At 36.9% G+C, this 21,464-nt stretch overlaps 1 protein-coding gene across 7 annotated transcripts in view; it reads left to right on the top strand.

The window, feature by feature from the left end:
- ATRX (ATRX chromatin remodeler) overlaps nt 1–21,464 on the top strand; it is a 309,326-nt gene that overhangs the window by 56,267 nt on the left and 231,595 nt on the right. For all 7 annotated transcript variants that reach the window (XM_064574281.1, XM_064574279.1, XM_064574283.1 and 4 more), the window contains one exon: nt 3,688–3,800. In XM_064574281.1, coding sequence (XP_064430351.1) covers nt 3,688–3,800 — 113 coding nt within the window. The remainder of the gene's footprint in view (nt 1–3,687; nt 3,801–21,464) is intronic.

Raw genomic sequence — 21,464 nt, 5'->3', positions numbered from 1 at the left:
TTGGTAGAGAGGGGAAGAGAGTGACAACCATGTCTAGATCTAATAAAACATATCATTTGCAGTAGTTCACAATTATAAAACTGGTAAGTTAATGTGTGTGGTTTTGCCTTAGGAAGATTGTTCACTTCACAAAAGGATTGGTAAATGTTGCCTTTTTAAATAGTTGATTTTTGGTGTGTTTAAAATACCATTTCCACAAATGACACTTACACAATTACAAGGATCATCTCTGAAAGTGCGATTCTAAAAATGAGGCAGATTTAAAAAACTGACATCAGAGCTTTTATATGCAGATGAGTATTTCCCTTCTAAGTATTCACTGTAGGAGGCCATGCTGATATCAGTGATGTCATTCCTTAGGACATTTTGAGAACTCTCCTCTTGTAACCCATTTAGAAGGCATGCAAGAAAATAAATCTTCAGGAATACTTCAGATTTTGGCAAAAACTAATTTTACCCAACTTGATAACTCACCACATTTGATTCTAAATGACATTTGGCTATTTCTAAAAATCCCATCCACCCTCAACAAGAGAAGATTTGTCAAATCAATGGGCAAAATTTTTTAAGTATCATTTTTTTTTTCTTTTACCACTTGGCTTCTACCTGGTCTCATAATTTATAATACAAACATGTTTATGTCTAAAAGTGCTATCCTTCACAGAAGGAAAGATTTCTACTGATTGTATCCAATCGTTTTAATTTTTGCATTTGGTGATACTAATATTAAAGGGTATGCTGATTTATCCATAGTCCTGACCTTGGCCAGCTACAGCATGAATTCATGTGATCACTGGCTTTGTGGTTGAATTTCTGTGAATTCTAGGAATGAGTGAGAAAATCGTTATTCTACCAGTTTGCTATATGCTCTTTTCTAAAGAACAACTTTTTTGCTCTTTGTAATCTGTTGATGGGACAAGATGTAGAATGACATCATTCATTCTTATTTTTGAATTTTGGTTACAAGGAGTTTTGTGTGCCATTGGTAGACATGTAGCATCTTTTTCTCTGGTTCCATTTTCTAATTTAAGATTAAGGACTCTGAGTAACTTGACAATTTTTCATACATCTAAGTGTTTTTGAAAGCAAGGTTATGGTAAAAAGTAGAAATTATACCAAGTCTTGGTACCTTTATTGTAGAGGCAAGTTTGTTGCAGAATTTTGTTAAAAAAGCAAACAAACAAAAAAACAAAAACCCTCTTCATCGAAACAAAGCCACCAAAATTCCACATAGTAATGTCTGTTATATCTCATTTCTTTTTCCTTCCCTTAATATCCTGGGTTCTCTCTAGCCAAACATAGGAAAATGGTGCAGAGGGGACTATTGCCCTTGGGGTGGGCCCAGTGCACTGCTTGAATGGGGATGGTGCCTGGCCCAGGAAGCACCAACACAGCTGTTACCCGATTCAGTGTTTTAATTTGCATTCTGTTAATTCTTAGTGAGGTTGCAGTGCTTTTTCTCCCAATTTTTTGTTACCCAGTTGTATTCCCTTTTCAAAAATTGTTTCTTTTCTTCATTTATCTACTAAGACTTGAGTATTTTTAAAAAATATGAGGATGTTTTTATCTCCTTATTTTCAAATTATTTGCCTTTTACATTTTGGTTATGGATATCTTTGGAAGTGTATGCACAAGTTTTTTTTTATGTAAATACATAGGTATGTTCTTGAATTCTGTTTGCATTTTTTATTGAGAAAATTTACATAAAATTCACTGTTTAAATCAATTTAGTTTATAAGTCAGTTTTTTTTTTAGAAAATGTACAATATTGTGCAACTGTCATACTTTGTAATTCAGAACATTTTCATTGCCCGAAAAAGTAGCCCATATCTCCCAATACCCCACTTCCGCCGTCCCCTGGCAATCACTGATCTTAATGTCTCTATAGAATTGCCTGTTCTGGACATTTCATATATATATACAGGGAATCATCCAATATGTGGCATTTTGCATTTGCCTTTTTTAGCATAATGTTTCCAAGTGTCATCCATGTTTTAGCATGGGTGTATATTTTATTCCTTTTTATCGGGACCTAATATTCCATTGTTTATTTAACAGTTGGTAGACATTTGGGTACTTTCTACTTTTTTAGCTGTTACGAATATTGCTGCTATGGACATTTGTGTACAGTATTTGTGTGGATATATGATTTCATTGTTTTGGATATATATCTAGGTATGGAATTACTGAGTTATTTGGTAACTCTTTAAGTTTTTGAGTTACTACTAAACTTTTTCACAATGACTGCATCATTTTACATCTACATCAGCAATATATGTGGATTCCAGTTTCTCTACACCCTTGCCAACCCTTATTTTTCATTTAAAAAATTATATCCACCCTAATGAGTGTAAAATAGTATCTTGTGGTTTTGATTTGCATTTTTCTAATGACTAATAATCTTGAACATTTTTCATGTTTTACTGGCGCTTTGTATATCTTCTATGGAGAAGTGTATATCTATGTCCTTTGCCCATTTTATTTTTAGATTTTATTTATTTGAGAGAGAATGAAAGAAAGAGAGAGCATGAGAGGGTGGAAGGTCAGAGGGAGAAGCAGACTCCCGGCTGATCAGGGAGCCTGACAGGGGATTCTATTCTGGGACTCCAGGATCGTGACCTGAGCTGAAGGCAGTCGCCTAACTGACTGAGCCACCTAGGCATCCATGTCCTTTGCCCATTTTTAAATTGGGACCTTTCTCTTTTTATTGTTAAATTATAAAAATTCTGTATTAAAAGGTTATAAATCCTTTAAAGAGATATATCATCTTATTTGAAGGATATATATTATGCAAAAGGATATTAATACCTTTTCAGATATATAATTTGAAAATAGTTTTCTTTAGTTGAATGGTTCATCTCTTCACTTTCTTGATGGTATCTTTGATACACAAAAGTTTTGAATTTCAATCAAGTCAGTTTTATCTATTTTCCCTTGTTTAAGTTTAGGAAATCCTGTATTAGAAATGGTATATATGCTTATTTGGTGCATTCTTTTAAGGTTTTAGCTTTTATAAATCTGTTGGATTACAGATGTACCTATTATATAACTTAGCAGGATATGCTGTAACAATTTAGTTATATAAATATTTCCCTGGGAATCTCTGAGCTCTTCTAAGTCCTGTTTTAGATTTTCTTCATCTTTTTGTCATTTATACAATTATTCTGTGACAAGCAGAAGATAGAGTGATTAAAAAAATACAGACGCCTTCCAGAGAGTGTTTAGTAAATATATTTGATATATTAGTCAATTGTTATTTTAAATGATGTAAAGCAAAATCACTCAGCATTTTACTCATGTTTTCAAATCCTCAATGAAATAACGAAAATTCGTTTTCTTTTACCTTTATTTTGAATATGCATTCTTTCAGACCACTTACAGTATAGGTATGTTTTCAGTTTGTTAGAAGTTTACATTTGGGGCGCCTGGGTGGCTCAGTTGGTTAAGCGACTGCCTTCGGCTCAGGTCATGATCCTGGAGTCCCTGGATCGAGTCCCGCATCGGGCTCCCTGCTCGACGGGGAGCCTGCTTCTCCTTCTGACCCTCCCCCCTCATGTGCTCTCTCTCTCTCATTCTCTCTGTCTCAAATAAATAAATAAAATCTTTAAAAAAAAAAAAAGAAGTTTACATTTGATTAAATAGGTGACAGGCTAATTAAAGAAGTTCTTTAAATTTTTGTTTTGATAGTGAAAGCAAGTTGAATACATTGGTGCAGAAGCTTCATGACTTCCTGGCACACTCATCAGAAGAATCTGAAGAAACAAGTTCTCCTCCAAGACTTGTGATGAACCAAAGCACAGGTAAATTGAGAAATAATGTACAATATCTTCTAGTCTATTTTCCATTTAGTTTGGGAGGGAGCAGCTATTGAAGGCTTTATTAGCCCTTCTGAATCTAGTGTTTAGCTAATATCTGATATTGGAGATTTTAATTTAGATAAGTAATGTAAGTTGTATGGTTATAGGTGCTTAGAGAAGGATGCACTATGGTTTTATGCGTTAATGGAGATATCGTACAGTATGGGTGATAAATGTTCACTATGAAAAATAGGTAGTATTAGAAGAGGTGGGAGCAGTGTAGAAATGTATTATTTTAGTTATTTGAGTATTATGAGTTAATTTTTTACGTCGTTTGATAACTGAGTAGAATTGGTGAATTTTTTAAATAAAAACTCAGTACTGGGCACCTGGGTGGCTCAGTCGTTAAGCGTCTGCCTTCGGCTCAGGTCATGATCCCAGGGTCCTAGGATCGAGTCCCCACATCGGGCTCCCTGCTCGGCGGGAAGCCTGCTTCTCCCTCTCTCGCTCCCCCTGCTTGTGTTCCTGCTCTCGCTGTCTCTCTCTCTCTGTCAAATAAATAAATAAAATCTTTAAAAAAAAATAAAATAAAATAAAAAAAAATAAAAACTCAGTACCTCCTTTCTACCTCCTTTTCTCTTTTTAAAAAGTGTCCTGTATCATGTGATGATCACTTTTGAGGTTTTCAAGGGTAGCTACATATATGAGAGCTGAATACACACAGATACACACACACACAAGTGCATGTGCACCACAAATACAGTATGTACACAAAGTGTAAGAGTGGTAGACCACCGTGAGAAGTTCAACCATATATGTAATTAGAATCCCATAAGGGGAGAAAAGATAGAATGGGTCAGAAACCTAGCTGAGCATTTTCTGGAAGTGACGAAAGGCATCAGGCCATAGATTCATGAAACTCTGTGAACCTCAAGCGGGATAAATACGAAGAAAACTATAGCTAGATATATCATAATTAAACTCCTAAAGGACAAAAAACCAAGAGAAAAACTTACAAGCAGAGGAAAAATATCACTGCTTTCAAAGGAACAGCAATAACAATGATAGCACAGTTAGCAACATGAATGATAGAAACTACATGATAATGAAATGATTTCTTTAAAGTACCAAATGAAAATAATTGCCATCTTGGAAGTGTATAGTCCGTGAAAGCATCTTTCAAAAGTGAAGGTGAAATTAATATAGACAAAAAGTGAGAACTCCATCATGTCAGTAGACCTACAATAGATGAAATAGTAAAGGGTTTTCTTAAATCAGAAGGAAAATAATCTGAAATGGCAGCACCAAAATATAGGAAGTATTGGATAATGGGAAGGGTAAGTAGGTGGGTGAAACTAAATATATAGTGTTATCTAATCCATAGTCTTTATTCTTTTATTTTTTTTTATTTTTTTTTAAAAGATTTTATTTATTTATTCATTAGAGACAGAGAGAGAGGCAGAGGGAGAAGCAGGCTCCCAAGGAGCAGGGAGCCCGATGCGGGACTCGATCCCAGGACCCTGAGATCATGACCTGAGCCGAAGGCAGATGCTTAACCATCTGAGCCACCCAGGCGCCCCTATTCTTTTTTTTTTTTTTAATTTTATTATGTTATGTTAGTCACCATACAATACATCATTAGTTTTTGATGTAGTGATCCACGATCCATTGTTTTCATATAACACCCAGTGCTCCATGCAGTATGTGCCCTCCTTAATACCCATCACCGGGCTAACCAATCCCCCCCCCCAAACCCTGTTTGTTTCTCAGGTCCATGGTTGCTCATGGTTCATCTCTCCCTCCAATTCCCCCCGCCCATTTTTCCCTTCCTTCTCCTAATGTCCTCCATGTTATTCCTTATGTTCCACAAATAAGTGAAACCATATAATTGACTTTCTCTGCTTGACTTATTTCACTTAGCATAATCTCCTCCAGTCCCATCCATGTTGATGTAAAAGTTGGGTATTCATCTTTTCTGATGGCTGAGTCATATTCCATTGTATATATGGACCACATCTTCTTTATCCATTCATCTGTTGAAGGCATCTCGGCTCTTTCCACAGTTTGGCTATTGCGGACATTGCTGCTATGAACATTGGGGTGCATATGGCCCTTCTTTTCACTACATCTGTGTCTTTGGGGTAAATACCCAGGAGTGCAATTGCTGGGTCATAGGGTAGCTCTATTTTTAAATGTTTGAGGAACCTCCACACTGTTTTCCAAAGTGGCTGTACCAACTTGCATTCCCACCAACAGTGTAATAGGGTTCCCCTTTAACCACAACCTCTCCAACATTTGTTGTTTCTTTCCCTGTCCGTTTTTGCCATTCTAACTGGTGTAAGGTGGTATCTCAGTGTGGTTTTGATTTGGATTTCCCTGATGGCTAATGATGATGAACATTTTTTCATGTGTCTGTTAGCCATTCGTATGTCTTCTTCAGAGAAGTGTCTGTTCATCTCTTCTGCACACTTTTTGACTTGATTATTTGTTCTTTGCATGCTGAATTTGAGAAGTTCTTTATAGATCTTGGATACCAGCCCTTTATCTGTAGTGTCATTTGCAAATATCTTCTCCCATTCTGTGGGTGGCCTCTTTGTTTTGTTGACTGTTTCCTTCGCTGTGCAGAAGCTTTTTATCTTGATGAAGTCCCAAAAGTTCATTTTTGCTTTTGTTTCACTAGCTTTTGGAGATGTATCTTGAAAGAAGTTGCTGTGGCCGATGTCAAAAGGGTTACTGCCTATGTTCTCCTCTAGGATTTTGATGGACTCCTGTCTCACACTGAGGTCTTTCATCCCATAGTCTTTATTCTTAATCAAAAATTACCAGAACAGTTTTTTTATAGGTAAATTTTTCCTCCCAAGTCAAGTATCCACTTGAAGATAACATATATAGATAGCATATGGTTGTCTTGTCTCTTTAGTCTTTTTATTTTATTTTTAAAAAGATTTTATTTGTTTATTTATTTGAGAGAGTGCGCACTCGAGAGCAGAGTGGGAGGGAGAGGAAGGGGGAAAGAGTCTCAATCAGACTCTGTGCTGATAGATTATGGGCTTGGCTCGATCTCACCACCCATGAGATCATGACCTGAGCTGAAACCAAGAGTTGGATGCTTAACTGACTGAGCTACCCAGGTGCCCCTCTTTAGTCCTTTTAAATCTAAAACCATTTCTTTGTCTGTTGGAGCCATGATATTTTTGAAACGTACAGGTCTATAGTGACCGTTGATATGAATTTGTGTGATTAGTTATAATTAGATTCAGGTTATTTATTTTTATTGGGGTTAATATGTGGTATTGTGTTCTTGTCATTACATCATACCACAAGGCACATGATGTAATTTTCTTTTTTTTTTAAAGCTTTATTTTTTTTTAAGATTTTATTTATTTGACAGAGAGCATACATAAGCGCACAAGCAGGGGGCAGGCAGAGGGTGAGGGAGAAGCAGGCTCCTCATTTAGTAGAGAGCCCGACTTGGGGCTCAATCCCAGGACCCTGGGATGATGGATGACCTGAACCAAAGACAGACGCTTAACCGACTAAGCCACCCATGCACCCCTGTAATTTTTTCTTTTATTAGTGATGTTAGCTTACTTGACTGTGGTTGTTATGCTAGATTAATCCACTATAAACTTATGATTTATTCCTTTGTAACTAATAAGTAATTTGTAGGGTATTACTGTGAAACTATTTAGGTATTCTTTTTCATTATCAAAAGTTAACTTATGTGTTTTCTATTGCACATAACCACAAACATGGCATCTTATAATAATCTAGATGTATTATTTCACAGTTCTGTAGGTCAGGAGTCCAGTGAGCCTTTCTGGGCTCTCCTCAGGGTATCACAAGGCTAAAGTGAAAGTATCTTTGAGACTGTGTTCCTTTCTGAAAGCTCTGTGGAAAAATCCATTTCTGTGCTCATTTAGGTTGTTCGCAGAATTCAAGTCCTTGTGGTTATAGGCCTAAGGTTCCCATTTCTTGCTGGCTGTTGGTCAGGATCCTCTCTCTTAGCTTAAGGCTGTTTGTTTTTCTTCTCACATGGCCCCCTCCATATTCAAAGCCAGCACGTTGAGTCTTTCTCATGTTTTGAATCTCTTTTGCTTTCTTCTTCAGCCATCATCTGGAGCAATTTACCTACTGTTAAGGACTCATGTGATTACACTAGCCAAATCCCTTTCACCCCTTCCTCCAATTTTTAAGGTCAATGGTGCTATTTTATATAGTAAAGTCATGGAAGTAGCATTTCCTCACATTGATAGGTTCTGGAGATTAGGGAGCATGAAATCTTGGGGGCCATATGTAGAAAATCTGCATACTGCAGTATCCATTCATGATTCTTGGCTAAATGATATATTACATTGATGGGTTCCAAATGCTGAATAATCTATTATTACTTACGTCTTTTAGTTGATGTATTACTGTAAGTATACGGGAGGGCTTTACATTCTATTCTCTCTTCATTTGTTTAATTTGTATATACTCATATTCTTTCTTTATTCATTAATATCTCTATTTATTTCAGTGTTCTTTTGTATCACTGGTGGCAAGTGGGAGCCCCTTCTATATGGCTCCTGGTGACCTTTTTACAAATCATCATCCTAGAGCACTTCATTACTTTCTGCCCTCACAAGATGTTGAATGTGTATTTTGCACTGTCCTTTACCTGGCCCAGATATCAGTTATTTCTCCAAGGAGTTCCACTTCCTTTTAGTGAGATACTGTATTTAGAAACCAAGATCTGGTTGTACAGTGTTCTCATTGCCACCAGGATATCTTTGGTTACATGCCCTTTCACAGAGAAAATGGATATATGTGTTAATATTTTCATGAGTTGATATTGATACTTTTATTTTTTAATTAATTTATTTTTAAATTCCAGTATAACTAACCTTACAGTTTTATATTATTTTCAGGTGTACAATATAGTGATTCAACAATTCCATACATTAAGAGTACTCTTAGTCCCCTTTACTTGCTTCACCTACCCATCTGCCCTCTGGTAACCACCAGTTTGTTCTCTTTTGTTTGTTACTTTTTTCTTTGTTTTGTTTCTTAAATTCCACGTATGAGTAAAATCATGTATCTGTCTTTATCTGACTGGCTTATTCTGCTTAGCACTATATCCTTTAGATCTATCCATGTTATTGCAAATGGTAAGATTTCATTCTTTTTTATGGCTGAGTAATATTCCATTGTATATACATACCACATTGTCTTTATTCATCTATTGATGGACACTTGGGTTGCTTCCATATATTGGCTATTGTAAATAATACTTCAGTAAACATAGGTGTGCACATATCTTTTCAAATTAGTGTTTTTGTATTTTTGGGATAAATATCCAGTAGTGGAATTACTGGATCATATGATAATAATATTTTTAATTTTTTGAGGAACCTCTATATGGTTTTCAACAGTGGCTATACAGTTTGCATTCCCAGCAACAGTGCACAAGAGTTCCTTTTTCTTCACATCCTTGCCAACACTTGTGGTTTCTTGTGCTTTAAATTTCATCCATTCTGACAGGTGTGGTTTTGATTTGCATTTCCTTGACGAGTGATGTTGAGCATCTTTTCATGTTGGCCATCTGTATGTATTCTTTGGAAAAATGTCTGTTGATGTCTTTTGCCCATTTTAAAATTGGATTATCTGGGGTTTTTTGGTGTTGAGTTGTGTAAGTTCTTTATATATTTTGGATACTAACCCATATTGGGTATGTCATTTGCAAATATCTTTTCCCACTCAGTAGGTTATCTTTTAGTTTTGTTGATTGTTTCCTTTGCTGTGCAGAAGCATTGTATTTTGATGTAGTTTATTTTTGCTTTTGTTTCCCTTGCCTCAGAAGACACATCTAGAAAAATGTTGCTATGGTGGATGTCAGAGGAATTACTGTCTGTGCTTTCTTCTAGGATTTTTATGGTTTCAGGTCTCACATTTAGGTCTTTAATGCATTTTGAGTTTATGTTTGTGTATGGTGTCAGAAAGTGGTCCAGTTTCATTCTTCTCAAATTTTTATTTGCATGTTGCTGTCCAGTTTTCCCAGTATTTGTTGAAGAGACTTTTTCCCATTGCATATTCTTGCCTCCTTTGTTGAAAATTAATCAACCATATAATCTTGGATTTATTTCTAGGCTATTTTATTCCATTGATCTATGTGTCTTTTATTGTGCCAGTACCATACTGTTTTGATCACTACAGCTTTGTAGTATATCTTGAAATCTGGGATTGTGATACCTTCAGTTTTGTTCTTCCTTTTCAAGATTGCTTTGGTTATTTGGGGACTTCTGTGATTCTATACAAATTTTAGGATTGTTTGTTCTAGTTCTGTGAAAAATGCTGTTGGTATTTTGATAGGGATTGCATTAAATGTGTAGATTGCTTTGGTTAGTATAGACATTTTAACAATATATGTTCTTCCAATCCATGAGCTTGGAATGTTTTCCATTTCTTTGTGTCCTGTTCAATTTCTTTCACAAGTGTTCTTTAATTTTCAGAGTGCAGATCTTTGGCTTCTTTGGTTAGGTTTCTTCCTAGGTATCTTCATGGTTTTGGTAAAATTATAAATGGGATTATTTTCTCAATTTTTTTTTCTAGTACTTCATTATTAGTACATAAAAATTCAACAGATTTCTATAGATTGCTTTTGTATCCTGCAACTTTACTGAATTTGTGTATCAGTTCTACTAGTTTTTTGTTGGAGTCTTGAGGGTTTCCTCTATATAGTATCATGTCATCTGCAAATAGTAAAAGTTTGTGTTCTTCCTTACCAATTTGGATGCTTTTCATTTCTTTTTATTTTCTGATTCCTGTGGCTAAGATTTGCAGTACTATATTGTATAAGAGTGGTGAGGGTGGACATCCCATGTTTTGTTCCTCACCTTAGGGGAAAAACTCCCAGTTCTTTCCGCATTAAGGATGATGGTAGCTGTGGGTTTTTTATAAATGGCCTTTATTATTTTGAGGTATGTTCCCACTAAACCTACTATGAGTGTTTTTGTCATGAAAGGACGTCATACTTTGTCAAATCCTTTTTCTGCATCTTTTGAAATTATCATATGGTTTTTATCCTTTCTGTATTGAATGAGATGTATCTCATTGGCTGATTTGTGAATATTGACTCACCTTGCATCCCAGGAATAAATTCTGCCTGATCTTGGTAAATGATTCTTTAATGTATTGTTGGATTCACTTTGCTTATATTTTGCTGAGGAATTTTGCATCTCTGTTCAGGGATATTGCCATGTGGTTCTCTTTTTTTTTAGTGGAGTCTTTATCTGGTTTTGGTATCAGGGTTACACTGGCCTGATTGAATGAATTTGAAAGCTTTCTTTCCTCTTCTATTTTTTGGCACAGTTTGAGAAGAAGAGGTATTAACTCTTTAAATGTTTGGTAGAATTCACCTGTGAAACCATCTGGTCATGGATTTTTGTTGGTTGTTTTTGAATACAGATTCAATCTTACTGCTGGTAATAGTCTGCTCAGATCATCTGTTTCTTACTGATTCAGTTTTGGGAGGTTATGTTTCTAGGAATTTATCCATTTCTTATAGGTTTTCCAGTTTGTTGGCATATACTTTTTCATAATATTTTCTTATAATCGTTTGTATTTCTGTGTTGTTGGTTGTTATTTCTCCTCTTATTTCCAGTTTTGAGTTCTGTTTTTGATGAGTCTGGATAAGATTTCAATTTTATTTCTATTTTGTTTATTTCTGCTCTTATTTTTTTTTTTAAAAGATTTACTTATTTGAGAGAGAGAGCGCATGCGTGTGAATAGGGGGAAGGGCAGAGGGGAAGCAGACCCCCGACTGAGTGGGGAGCCTGATGTAGATCTTCATCTCCCAACTGGGAATATCATGACCTGAGCCTAAACCAGGAGTTGGACCGTCAACTGGGTGAGCCACCCAGGTGCCCCTATTTCTGCTCTTATTTTTATTACTTCCGTCTGCTGTTTTTGGGTTTCATTTGTTATTCTTTTTCTAGTTCCTTTAGGTATAAGTTTAAGTTATTTATTTGAGGTTTTTCATACTTTGCCTGTTTTGCTATAAACTTCCTTCTTGGAACAGCTTTGGCTGCATCTGAAAGATTTTGGACCATTGTATTTTTGTTTTCACTTGTTTACATTTAGTTTTATTTCCTCTTTGATTTCTTGGTTGTCCCATTTATTGTTTATTAGCATGTTATTTAATCTTCATGTGTTTATGTGCTCTCCAGATTTTTTCTTCTGGTTGATTTTAGTTTCATAGTGCTAGTGTTGGAAAAGATGCATGGTATGACTTCCATCTTTTTGAATTTTTGGAGACTTGCTTTGTGGCCTAACATACGATCTGTTGTGCAGAATATTCCATGTGCATGTGAAAAGAATGTGTATTCTGCTGTTTTAGGATGGAATGTTCTGAATATATCTATTGGATTCATGTGTTCCAATATGTCCTTCAAAGCCACTGTTTACTTTTTGATTTTTTGTTTGGATGATCTATTGATGTAAGTTAAGTCCCCTACTGTTACTGAGTTACTATCAATTACTTCCTTTATGCTTGTTACTAGCTGCTTTGTTTTTGTGTGTGCTCCCATGTTGGGTTCATATATATATGCAATTGTTACATTTTCTTTTTGGATTGTTCCCTTTATGATTATGTAGTCTCCTTTTTTGTCTCGTTACAGACAATGTTTTAAAGTCTATTTTGTCCTATATAAATATTGCTACCCCATCTTTCTTTTCACTTCCTTTCACATGATAAATGTTTTTCCATCCCTTCACTTTCAATATGCATGTGTCTTTAGGTCTGAAATGAGTCTTTTGTAGGTAGCACATAGATGGATCTTTCTTTATTATCCCTTCCTTCACCCTATGTCTTTTGATTGGAGTATTTATTTAGTCCATATACATTCAAAGTAATTATTAATAGGTGTGTATTTATTGCCATTTTGTTATCTATTTTATGGTTGTTTTTGTAGTACTTCTGTCTCACTTCTCTTGCTCTGTTCTCATTGTTTGCTCCCATTCATTAGTGATGTGCTTGGATTCCTTTCTCTTTATGTTTTGCGTATCTCTTACCAGTTTTTGACTTGTGGTTACCATTATGCTTATATATATCATCTTCTGCATTTAGCAGTCTCTATTAAGCTGAGGTTGATTAAGTTCAAACCCATTCTGAATGTACTAAAGTTTTACTCCTCCCCCACCGTGTTTTCATATTTTTCATCCTTGTATTTTGTTAATTCTTTTATTTCTTAGGTATACTTAATTTTACTGCTTTTGTGCTTCCTATTCTTCTTACTCCTTATGGTGTAACCTTCCCACTCAGGTTATCCCTCTTACATTTCTTGTAAGGCTGGTTTAGTAGTTATGAATTACTTTAAGTTTTGTTTATCTGGGAGCTCTTTATCTGTCCTGTGAATGATAGCGTTGGTAGAATACTAATTTTTTCAAATTTTTATTTAAATTCTGGTTACCATATAGTGTAATATTGGTTTCAGGAGTAGAATTTAGTGATTCATCACTTACGTGTAACACCCAGTGCTCATTACAACAAGTACCCTCCTAAATACCCATGACCTATTTAGCCCATCCCCCACCCACCTCCCTTCATCAACCCTCAGTTTGTTCTCTATCATTAAGAGTCTCCATGGTTTATTTTCCTCTCCCATTTTTCCCCCTGCCCATATGTTCATCTGTTTTGTTTTTTAAATTCCATTTATGAGTGAAATCATATAGTATTTGTCTTTCTCTGACTTATTTCACTTAGCATAACATACTTAGATCCATCCATGTCAGTGAAATGGGCAAGATTTCATTCTTTTTGAGGGCTGAGTAATATTCCATTGTATATATACCACATCTTTATCCATTCATCAGTGGATCAACCTTTGGGCTCTCCCGTAGTTTGGCTATTGTTGATAATGCTGCTGTAAACGTTGGGGTACATGTGCCCTTTCGAATAATTTTTTATCCTTTCGGTAAATACCTAGTAGTGCAATTTTTGGGTCATAGGGTAGGTCTGTTTTCTCTTTTTGAGGAACCTTCATACTGTTTTCCAGAGTGGCTATTCCTGTTTGCATTCCCACCAACAGTGTAAGAGTGTTACCCTTTCTCTGCATCTTCACCACCATCTATTGTTTCCTGTATTGTTAATTTTAGCCATTCTGACAGGTGTGAGGTGGTATCTCATCATGGTTTTGATTTGTATTTTCCCTGATGATGAGTGATATTGAGCATCTTTTCTTGTGTCTGTTAGCCATCTATCTGGATGTCTTCTTTGAGAAAATGTCTATTCATGCCTTCTGCCCATTTCTTAACTGGGTTATTTTTTTTCATTTGGGTGATGACTTTTATAAGTTCTTTATAGATTTTGGATAATGACCCTTTATCAGATATGTCATTTGCAAATATCTTCTCTCATTCCATAGGCTGCCTTTTAATTTTGTTGATTGTTTCCTTTGCTGTGCAGAAGTTTTTTATTTTGATGAAGTCCCAATAGTTCATTGTTGGCTTTTGTTTCCTTTGCCCCTAGGCAACATGTCTAGTAAGAAGTTGCTACAGCCAAGGTCAAAGAGGTTTCTGCTTGTGTTCTCCACTAGGATTTTGTTGGTTTTCTGTCTCACATTTAGGTTTTTCATCCATTTTGAATTTATTTGTGTATATTGTGTAGGAAAGTGGCCCAGTTTTATTCTTCTGCATGTTGCTGTCCAGTTTTCCCAACACCTTTTGTTGAAGAGCCTGTCTTTTGTCCATTGGATATTCTTTCCTGCTTTGTCCAAGATTAGTTGACCATAGGTTGAGGGTCCATTTCTGGGCTCTCTGTTCTGTTCCATTGATCTATGTGTCTGTTTTTGTGCCAGTACCATACTGTCTTGATCGCTGCAGCTTTGTAATACAGCTTGACATCTGGAATTGTGTTGCCAGCAGCTTTGGATTTCTTTTTGAACATTATTTTGGCTATTCGGGGTCTTTTCTGGTTCCACACGAATTTTAGGATTGTTTTTTCTAGCTCTGTGAAAACTGCTGGTGGTATTTTGATAAGGAGTACATTAAATGTGTAGATTGCTTTAGGTAATAAATATATTTTAACAATGTATGTTCTTCCAATCCTTGAGCATGGAGTGTTTTTCCATTTCTTTCTTTCCTCTTTAGTTTCTTTCATCAGTGTTTTATAGTTTAGAGAGTACAGATCTTTTACCTCTTTGGTTAGGTTTATTTCTAGGTATCTTATGGGTTTTGGTACAGTTGTAAATGGGAACGATTCCTTGATTTTTTTTTTTCTCCTGCTTCATTATTGGTGTATAGAAATGCAACCAATTTCTGTACATTGATTTTGCTGAATTCATGTATTCTAGCTTTTTTTTTTTGTGGAATCTTTCTGATTTTCTACATAGAGTATCATGTCATCTACAAATAGTGAAAGTTTGACTTCTTTCTTGCTGATTTGGATGTTTTTCTTTCTTTTTGTTTGATTGCTGAGACTAAGACTTCCAGTAGTATGTTAAATAGTAATGATGAGAGTGGATATCCCTGTCTTGTTCCTGACTGTAGCGGAAAAGCTGTCCTTTTTTTCTGCATTGAAGATATCAGCTGTGGGTCTTTCGTATATGGCCTTTATGATGTTGAGATATGTTCTATATATACCTTCTTTGTTGAGCAAGAATGGATGCTGTATTTTGTGAAATGCTTTTTCTGCATCTGTTGAGAGGATCATATGATTCTTATCCTTTCTTTTATTAATGTGGTTCATCACATTGATTGATTTGCATATATTGAACCACCCCTGCAGCCCAGGAATAAATCCCACTTGATCATGGTGAATAATCCTTTTAATGTACTGTTTGATTCGATTTGCTAGTTTCTTGTTAAGAATTTTTGCATCCTTGTTCATCAGGGATGTTGTCCTGTAATTCTCCTTTGTAGTGGGGTCTATGTGTGGTTTTGGAATCAAAGTAATCCTGGATTTGTAGGAGGATCTTGGATGTTTTCCTTCCCTTTCTACTTTTTGAGCATTTTGAGAAGACTAGGCATTAACTCTTATTTAAATGTCTGTTAAGGGGCACCTGGGTGGCTCGGTTGGTTAAGCGTCTGCCTTGGGCTCAGGTCATGATCCTGGGGTCCTGGGATCGAGCCCCACGTTGGGCTCCCTGCTCAGCGAGAAGCCTGCTTCTCACTCTCCTTCTGTTCATGCTCTCTTCTCGCAATCTCTGTCACTATCTCTGTCTGTCTCTCTCTCAAATAAATAAATAAAATCTTAAAAAAAAAAAAAATGTCTGTTAAAATTACCCTGGGAAGCCATTTGGCCCTGAACTTTTGTTTGTTGGGAGATTTTTTTTAATCATGTCTTTTTTTTTTTTTTTAAGATTTATTTATTTTTTTATTTGAGAGAATGAGAGAGAAAACGAGTTGTGGGGAGGGGCAAAGGGAGAAGTAAACTCCCTGCTGAGCAGGAAGTCTGTCGTGGGGCCTGATCTCAGGACCCTGGGATCATGACCTGAGCCAGAGGCAGATGCTTAACTAACTGAGCCACCCAGGCACCCCTGTTGGGAGATTTTTAATTACTGATTCAATTTCTTTGCTGGTACTCAGTCTGTTTAAATTTTCTATTCCTGTTTCAGTTTGGTAATTTGTATGTTTCTAGGAATTTATCCATTTCTTCCAGTTTGCCCAATTGGCAAGTAATTTTTCATAGTATTCTTTTAAAATTGTATGTATTTCTGTGGCAGTTGTCATTTCTCCTCTTCCATTTGTCATTTCATTTATTTGGGTCTTTTCTCTCTCTCTAAGTCTGTCTAGTGGTTCATCAATTTTATTAATTCTTTCAGGGAATGAGCTCACAGTTTCGTTGGTCTGTTCTGCTGGTTTTTGTTGTTGTTGTTTATCCTTTATTTCTGCTCTAATCTTTATTATTTCCCTTCTTCTGCTGGCTTTAGGCTTTATTTGCTATTCCTTTTCTAGGTGTAAGTTTAGGTTTTTATTTGAGCCTTTTCTTGCTTCTTGAGGTAGGCCTGTATTTCACTGTACTTCCCTCTTAGGACTGCCTTTGCTGCATCCCAAAGGTTTTTGACTGTTGTGTTTTCATTTTCATTTGTTTCCGTGTATTTTTGAAATTTCTTCTTTGGTCTCCTGGTTAACCCTTTTATTCTTTAGTAGGATGTTCTTTAACCTCCATGTATTTGTGGTCTTTCCAAATTTTGTCTTGTGGTGGACTTCAAGATTTATAGTGTTGTACTCTGAAAATATGCATGGTCTGATCTCCATCTTTTTGTACTTTTTTAGGGCTGATTTGTAACCCAGTATGTGATCTATTCTGGAGAATGTCCATGTGCACTTAAAAAGAATGTGTATTCTGCTGCTTTAGGATAAAATGTTCTGTAATTTTAATATCCTCTCTTTATTACTATTTTTTGCCATTTTAATTATTATGTGTCTTGGTGTGGACCTCCTTGGATTGATTTTTTTTGGGGAGACTCTTTGTACCTCATTGTAGATCTGGGTTTCTGTTTCCTTCTCTAGATTTGGTAATTTTTCAGGTCTTATTTCTGCAAATAAACTTTCTGCCTCATTTTGTCTTTCTTCTCTTTCTAGGATCCCTAATATATATATGTTCCTATGCTTGATGGTGTTGCTGTGTTCCTTTAATCTGTTCTCATTTTTTATTCTGTTCTTTCTCTTGTGTAGCTTGATTACCTTCCAGTACTCTGTCTTCAAGGTCACCGATATGTTTTTGTGCTCCCTCTAGTCTACTACTTATTCCTTCTAGTATATTTTTAATTTCATTTATAGTATTCTTCATCTCTACTTGGTTCTTTTTTTATATTTTATACCTCTTTGTTGAGGTTCTCAGTGAGATCCCCCACTCTTCTCAGTTCTAGTGAGTATCTCTAGGACCATTATGTTGAATTTTCTCTCAGGCATATTGCTGATGTCTGTTTTGCTTGCTTCTCTTCCTGTCATTTATTGTTCTTTAATTTGATGCATATTCTTCTTTCTCCTTATTTTGTCTCACTCTCTGTGTCTATTTATATGTGTTAAGAAAGTCATCTGTGTCTTCTACACTTGTAAGTAGTGGTCCTATGAGGAAGATGTCCTGTAGTTCTCTGCAGTGCAAGGTTCCCTGTTCACCAGAACCTTGCACTTCAGGGGTGTCTCCTGTATGTGTTGTGTGCACCGTACCATTGTGGCTGAGCCACAGTTTTCTTCAGTGCAGTTGGATCCAATGGCTCCCTTTGCCTATTATGGGCAGAGTTTGGTCCCTGCATTGTTAATAGGGCAGTCTGGGGATGGCTCGTTCTTGAGTTCACTTATATGAGACATTTGCAGGGTGCACTCTTAACTGCAGGGTACTCTCTGTGTGTTGTCCCCTGAGACTTGTATAAGTTAGTGGGGCCTGCCATCGTACCGTTTGTCTGCCCTCAGCCTTCTGCAGGGCTGCAGTTGAACTGGTCTGTGTGCTTATTTTTATGTTTCCCCAGGTCATGAGTCACTTTGTATTGGTTCTGGCCACTTTCAGGTCTGCTTGCACAATGCCAGTTTTTTGGTTCCTCTTTAAGTGGACCTTTGCTGTTGTTGGGTTCAGTGGGGCAGATTGGAAGGAGAGGTGGGGGTGTAGGCAGAGCCCATGATAATTTGCAAGGTATGCACTAATCTGCTCTGGAGGGAACCTGGAGATACTTTGGAGAACTCTTATGGAGGGCATGGTGTGCTGTTTGCAAGCTAGATGGAGAGTGTTCACTGGTTCCCAAAAGTGCCCTGGTATCTGGACTTGGGGTTGGGGAGGTAAAGTGGCACCTGCCTACTCTTTTGTTCTTGGAGTAGTCTCCTGAAGTTCCCTTCCCTTCCTGTGCAGGTTCTGAGATTAGTAAATACATCAGTTTCCTTACCGTATACCCTGGTGGTTTTCAAATTGCTGCTTCTATGTGGTATCTCACTGGGGTTGTTTCTTTTTTTTTTAAAGATTTTATTTATTTATTTGAGAGAGAGAATGAGAGAGAGAGAGAGAGAGCATGAGAGGGGGGAGGGTCAGAGGGAGAAGCAGACTCCCTGCCAAGCAGGGAGCCCGATGCGGGACTCGATCCTGGGACTCCAGGATCATGACCTGAGCCGAAGGCAGTCGCTTAACCAACTGAGCCACCCAGGCGCCCCTCACTGGGGTTGTTTCTCATGCTGGCTCTTTAAGGGCAGGGACTCAGTTTCCTCTTGCCCTGTGGTTTTCCCAGAGCCCAACCTGCTGATTTTTAAAGTTCAAAGTGTTGAACTGATTATGAAAATTTTCAGTGTTGAGTTTCTCTCATTTTCAAAGCCAAATGTTATGGGGACACATCTTTCCAGTGCAGGCCCCTCATGCCTAGGGAGCCTGGTGTGGGGTCTGCTTTTCTCCCTTCTCTGTGCTTGTGGTTTCCCTTCCGCTTGCAGACAGTCTCTTGGGTCAGTTTTGTTCTTAACCATGTCTGTGCCCTCTCTACCATTTTTGATGTGGCCTCTTCTCTATGATTGCTGTGGAGAATCTGTTTTGCCAGTCTTTGGGTTGTTTTCTGTTATTTACACTGATGGAGGTGTTTGCATGGATGGATGGGAGCTTAGGACCCTTCCACTTTATCATCCTCTCCTAAAGTTGGTATTGATACTTTTCTTTTTTTTAATTTTTTTGAAAGATTTTATTTATTTATTTGACAGAGAGGCACAGCTAGAGAGGGAACACAAGCAGAGGAAGTGGGAGAGGGAGAAGCAGGCCTCCCGTGGAGCAGGGAGCCCGATGTGGGGCTCGATTCCAGGACCTTGGGATCATGACCCGAGCCGAAGGCAGACACTGAACGACTGAGCCACCCAGGCGCCCTGATACTTTTAATTCTAATTTGTTACTACAGATTTTATTGTAGTCTTCCTCTTTGTATTTTAACTTCTTTCTCTGACAGAGAAATCTGGCCCTGCTATCCTCAATTTTTGTACTCATTTGCTTAGTCCTCATATTATCCACCTAGTTGCAAATTTGCTAACCATACCATCACAACAGAGAAACCTAACCAGCATTAAGTATTTGTTTTAAATTCTCTTTGTCTTTAGAATGACATTATATTGTCAGAGTTCTGTGTTTAGTAGGTAGTTGGGGAATTCTGCCTCTGGTGGTGGCAAACTAGCTTCATTTGCACAAGCATATTATTTCCCGCAGATACCAGTTATAAGCTCTGGTCAAAATACTGAAAATAATTATGTGAAGGAACTAGAAAGTGACAAAAAGCAAACACAAATGGGAGGGGAGTGAACACATGGAAGAAGGAAATACTGTTAGTGAATTCCCAATTGTTAAGCCTTTTTTCCTTAAGGAAAGTTCCAGTTAGCTCAGTCAGGGGCAGTTAAGACTTGGATAGAAATCTGTATTCATATTGGATGAGGTATGAAGAAATTTAGGGGGACACTAGCAGCTTTTGTAAAATGAAGGGGGAGGATTCCATTCAGAAGGGAGCTACAAATTGGGAACTCCAAAAGTTGCAAAAACTCCAACCATACCTGCGATTGAATTGTTCAAGTGTAGCCCAGATTCCAGGCAGCTCAGTTAGGGGTAAAAAGAACAGTAGAAAAGTTTTAGTTGCTTCCAGTACAGGGTAAACAGTTTGGGGTTAGATTTCAGCTAAGTTAACTACCTCCTCATAACAGAAATATCAACTCTTTGGAGGAACATAATGGGTTGCAGTGTCTTCACTTTATCTTTCCAAATGACTAGTACCAATCCAAAATACTAGATAGATGAAGCAAGAAGAAATGTGACCCATGCTCAAAAGGAAAGACAGTCAATAGAGACCAATCTACAGATGACTCAAGCGTTGAGATTAGCAGAGAAGAACATTAAAGCAGCAATTACAGCTAAGCTCAAGCACAAAAAGGCAAATGAATTTATGATTAACAGAGAGATAGGAAATCTTAGCATAGACATAGAAACTGTAAAAACCTATTTTGAAGTTCTAGAACTAAAAAATACAATTTTGAATAACAAATCATTGTACTTGACAGGAGATTAAAGGTAGCAGTATAAGTGTCAGTGAATTTGATGACAGACTAAGAGAATTTATCCATCTGAGAATAGGAAACATCAGAAAAGAAAGTGTGTGGAGTACTTGCTCTTCAAAGCCTTTCCCCAGTAAAACTGTATAGTTATCAATCAAACACATGCAAAGAATAAGAATGTGTAACCCATGCTCAGGAAAAAAGTCAATAGAAATTCTCAGTGGGCCCAGCACTTTATAGTTATCTGTATACTAATCTTGCACATATTTTGTTAGATTTTTACATAAGTATTTCAGGTATTTGGGGTGCTATTTTAAATTCTGTTGTTATTTGTAATTTAGATTTTATTTGTTCATTGCAGGTATGTAGGAATTTTATTCTCTTTTTATGTTGTCCTTGAATCCTGTGAACTTGCTGTAGGGAGGGTTTTTGTTTGTTTTATTTTTTTTTTGCCTTGTAGATTCCTTGGAATTTTCTACATAATCTTGTCTGAAAATAGGGACAGTTTTTTTTTTTTTTTTTTTTTTTAAAGATTTTATTTATTTGACAGAGGCACAGTGAGAAAGGGAACACAAGCAGGGGGAGTGGGAGAGGGAGAAGCAGGCTTCCCGCGGAGCAGGGAGCCCAATGTGGAGCTCGATCCCAGGACCCTGGGACCATGACCTGAGCCGAAGGCAGACGCTTAACGAC

Source organism: Mirounga angustirostris, unplaced genomic scaffold (genome assembly GCF_029215605.1).
Source record: "Mirounga angustirostris isolate CCGP_5_RB_7025 unplaced genomic scaffold, mMirAng1.0.hap1 SCAF_11, whole genome shotgun sequence".
In the NCBI taxonomy this organism is placed as follows: domain Eukaryota; kingdom Metazoa; phylum Chordata; class Mammalia; order Carnivora; family Phocidae; genus Mirounga; species Mirounga angustirostris.
The sequence above is the reverse complement of the archived record's forward strand: the minus strand, read 5'-3'. Positions and strand labels throughout refer to the sequence as shown.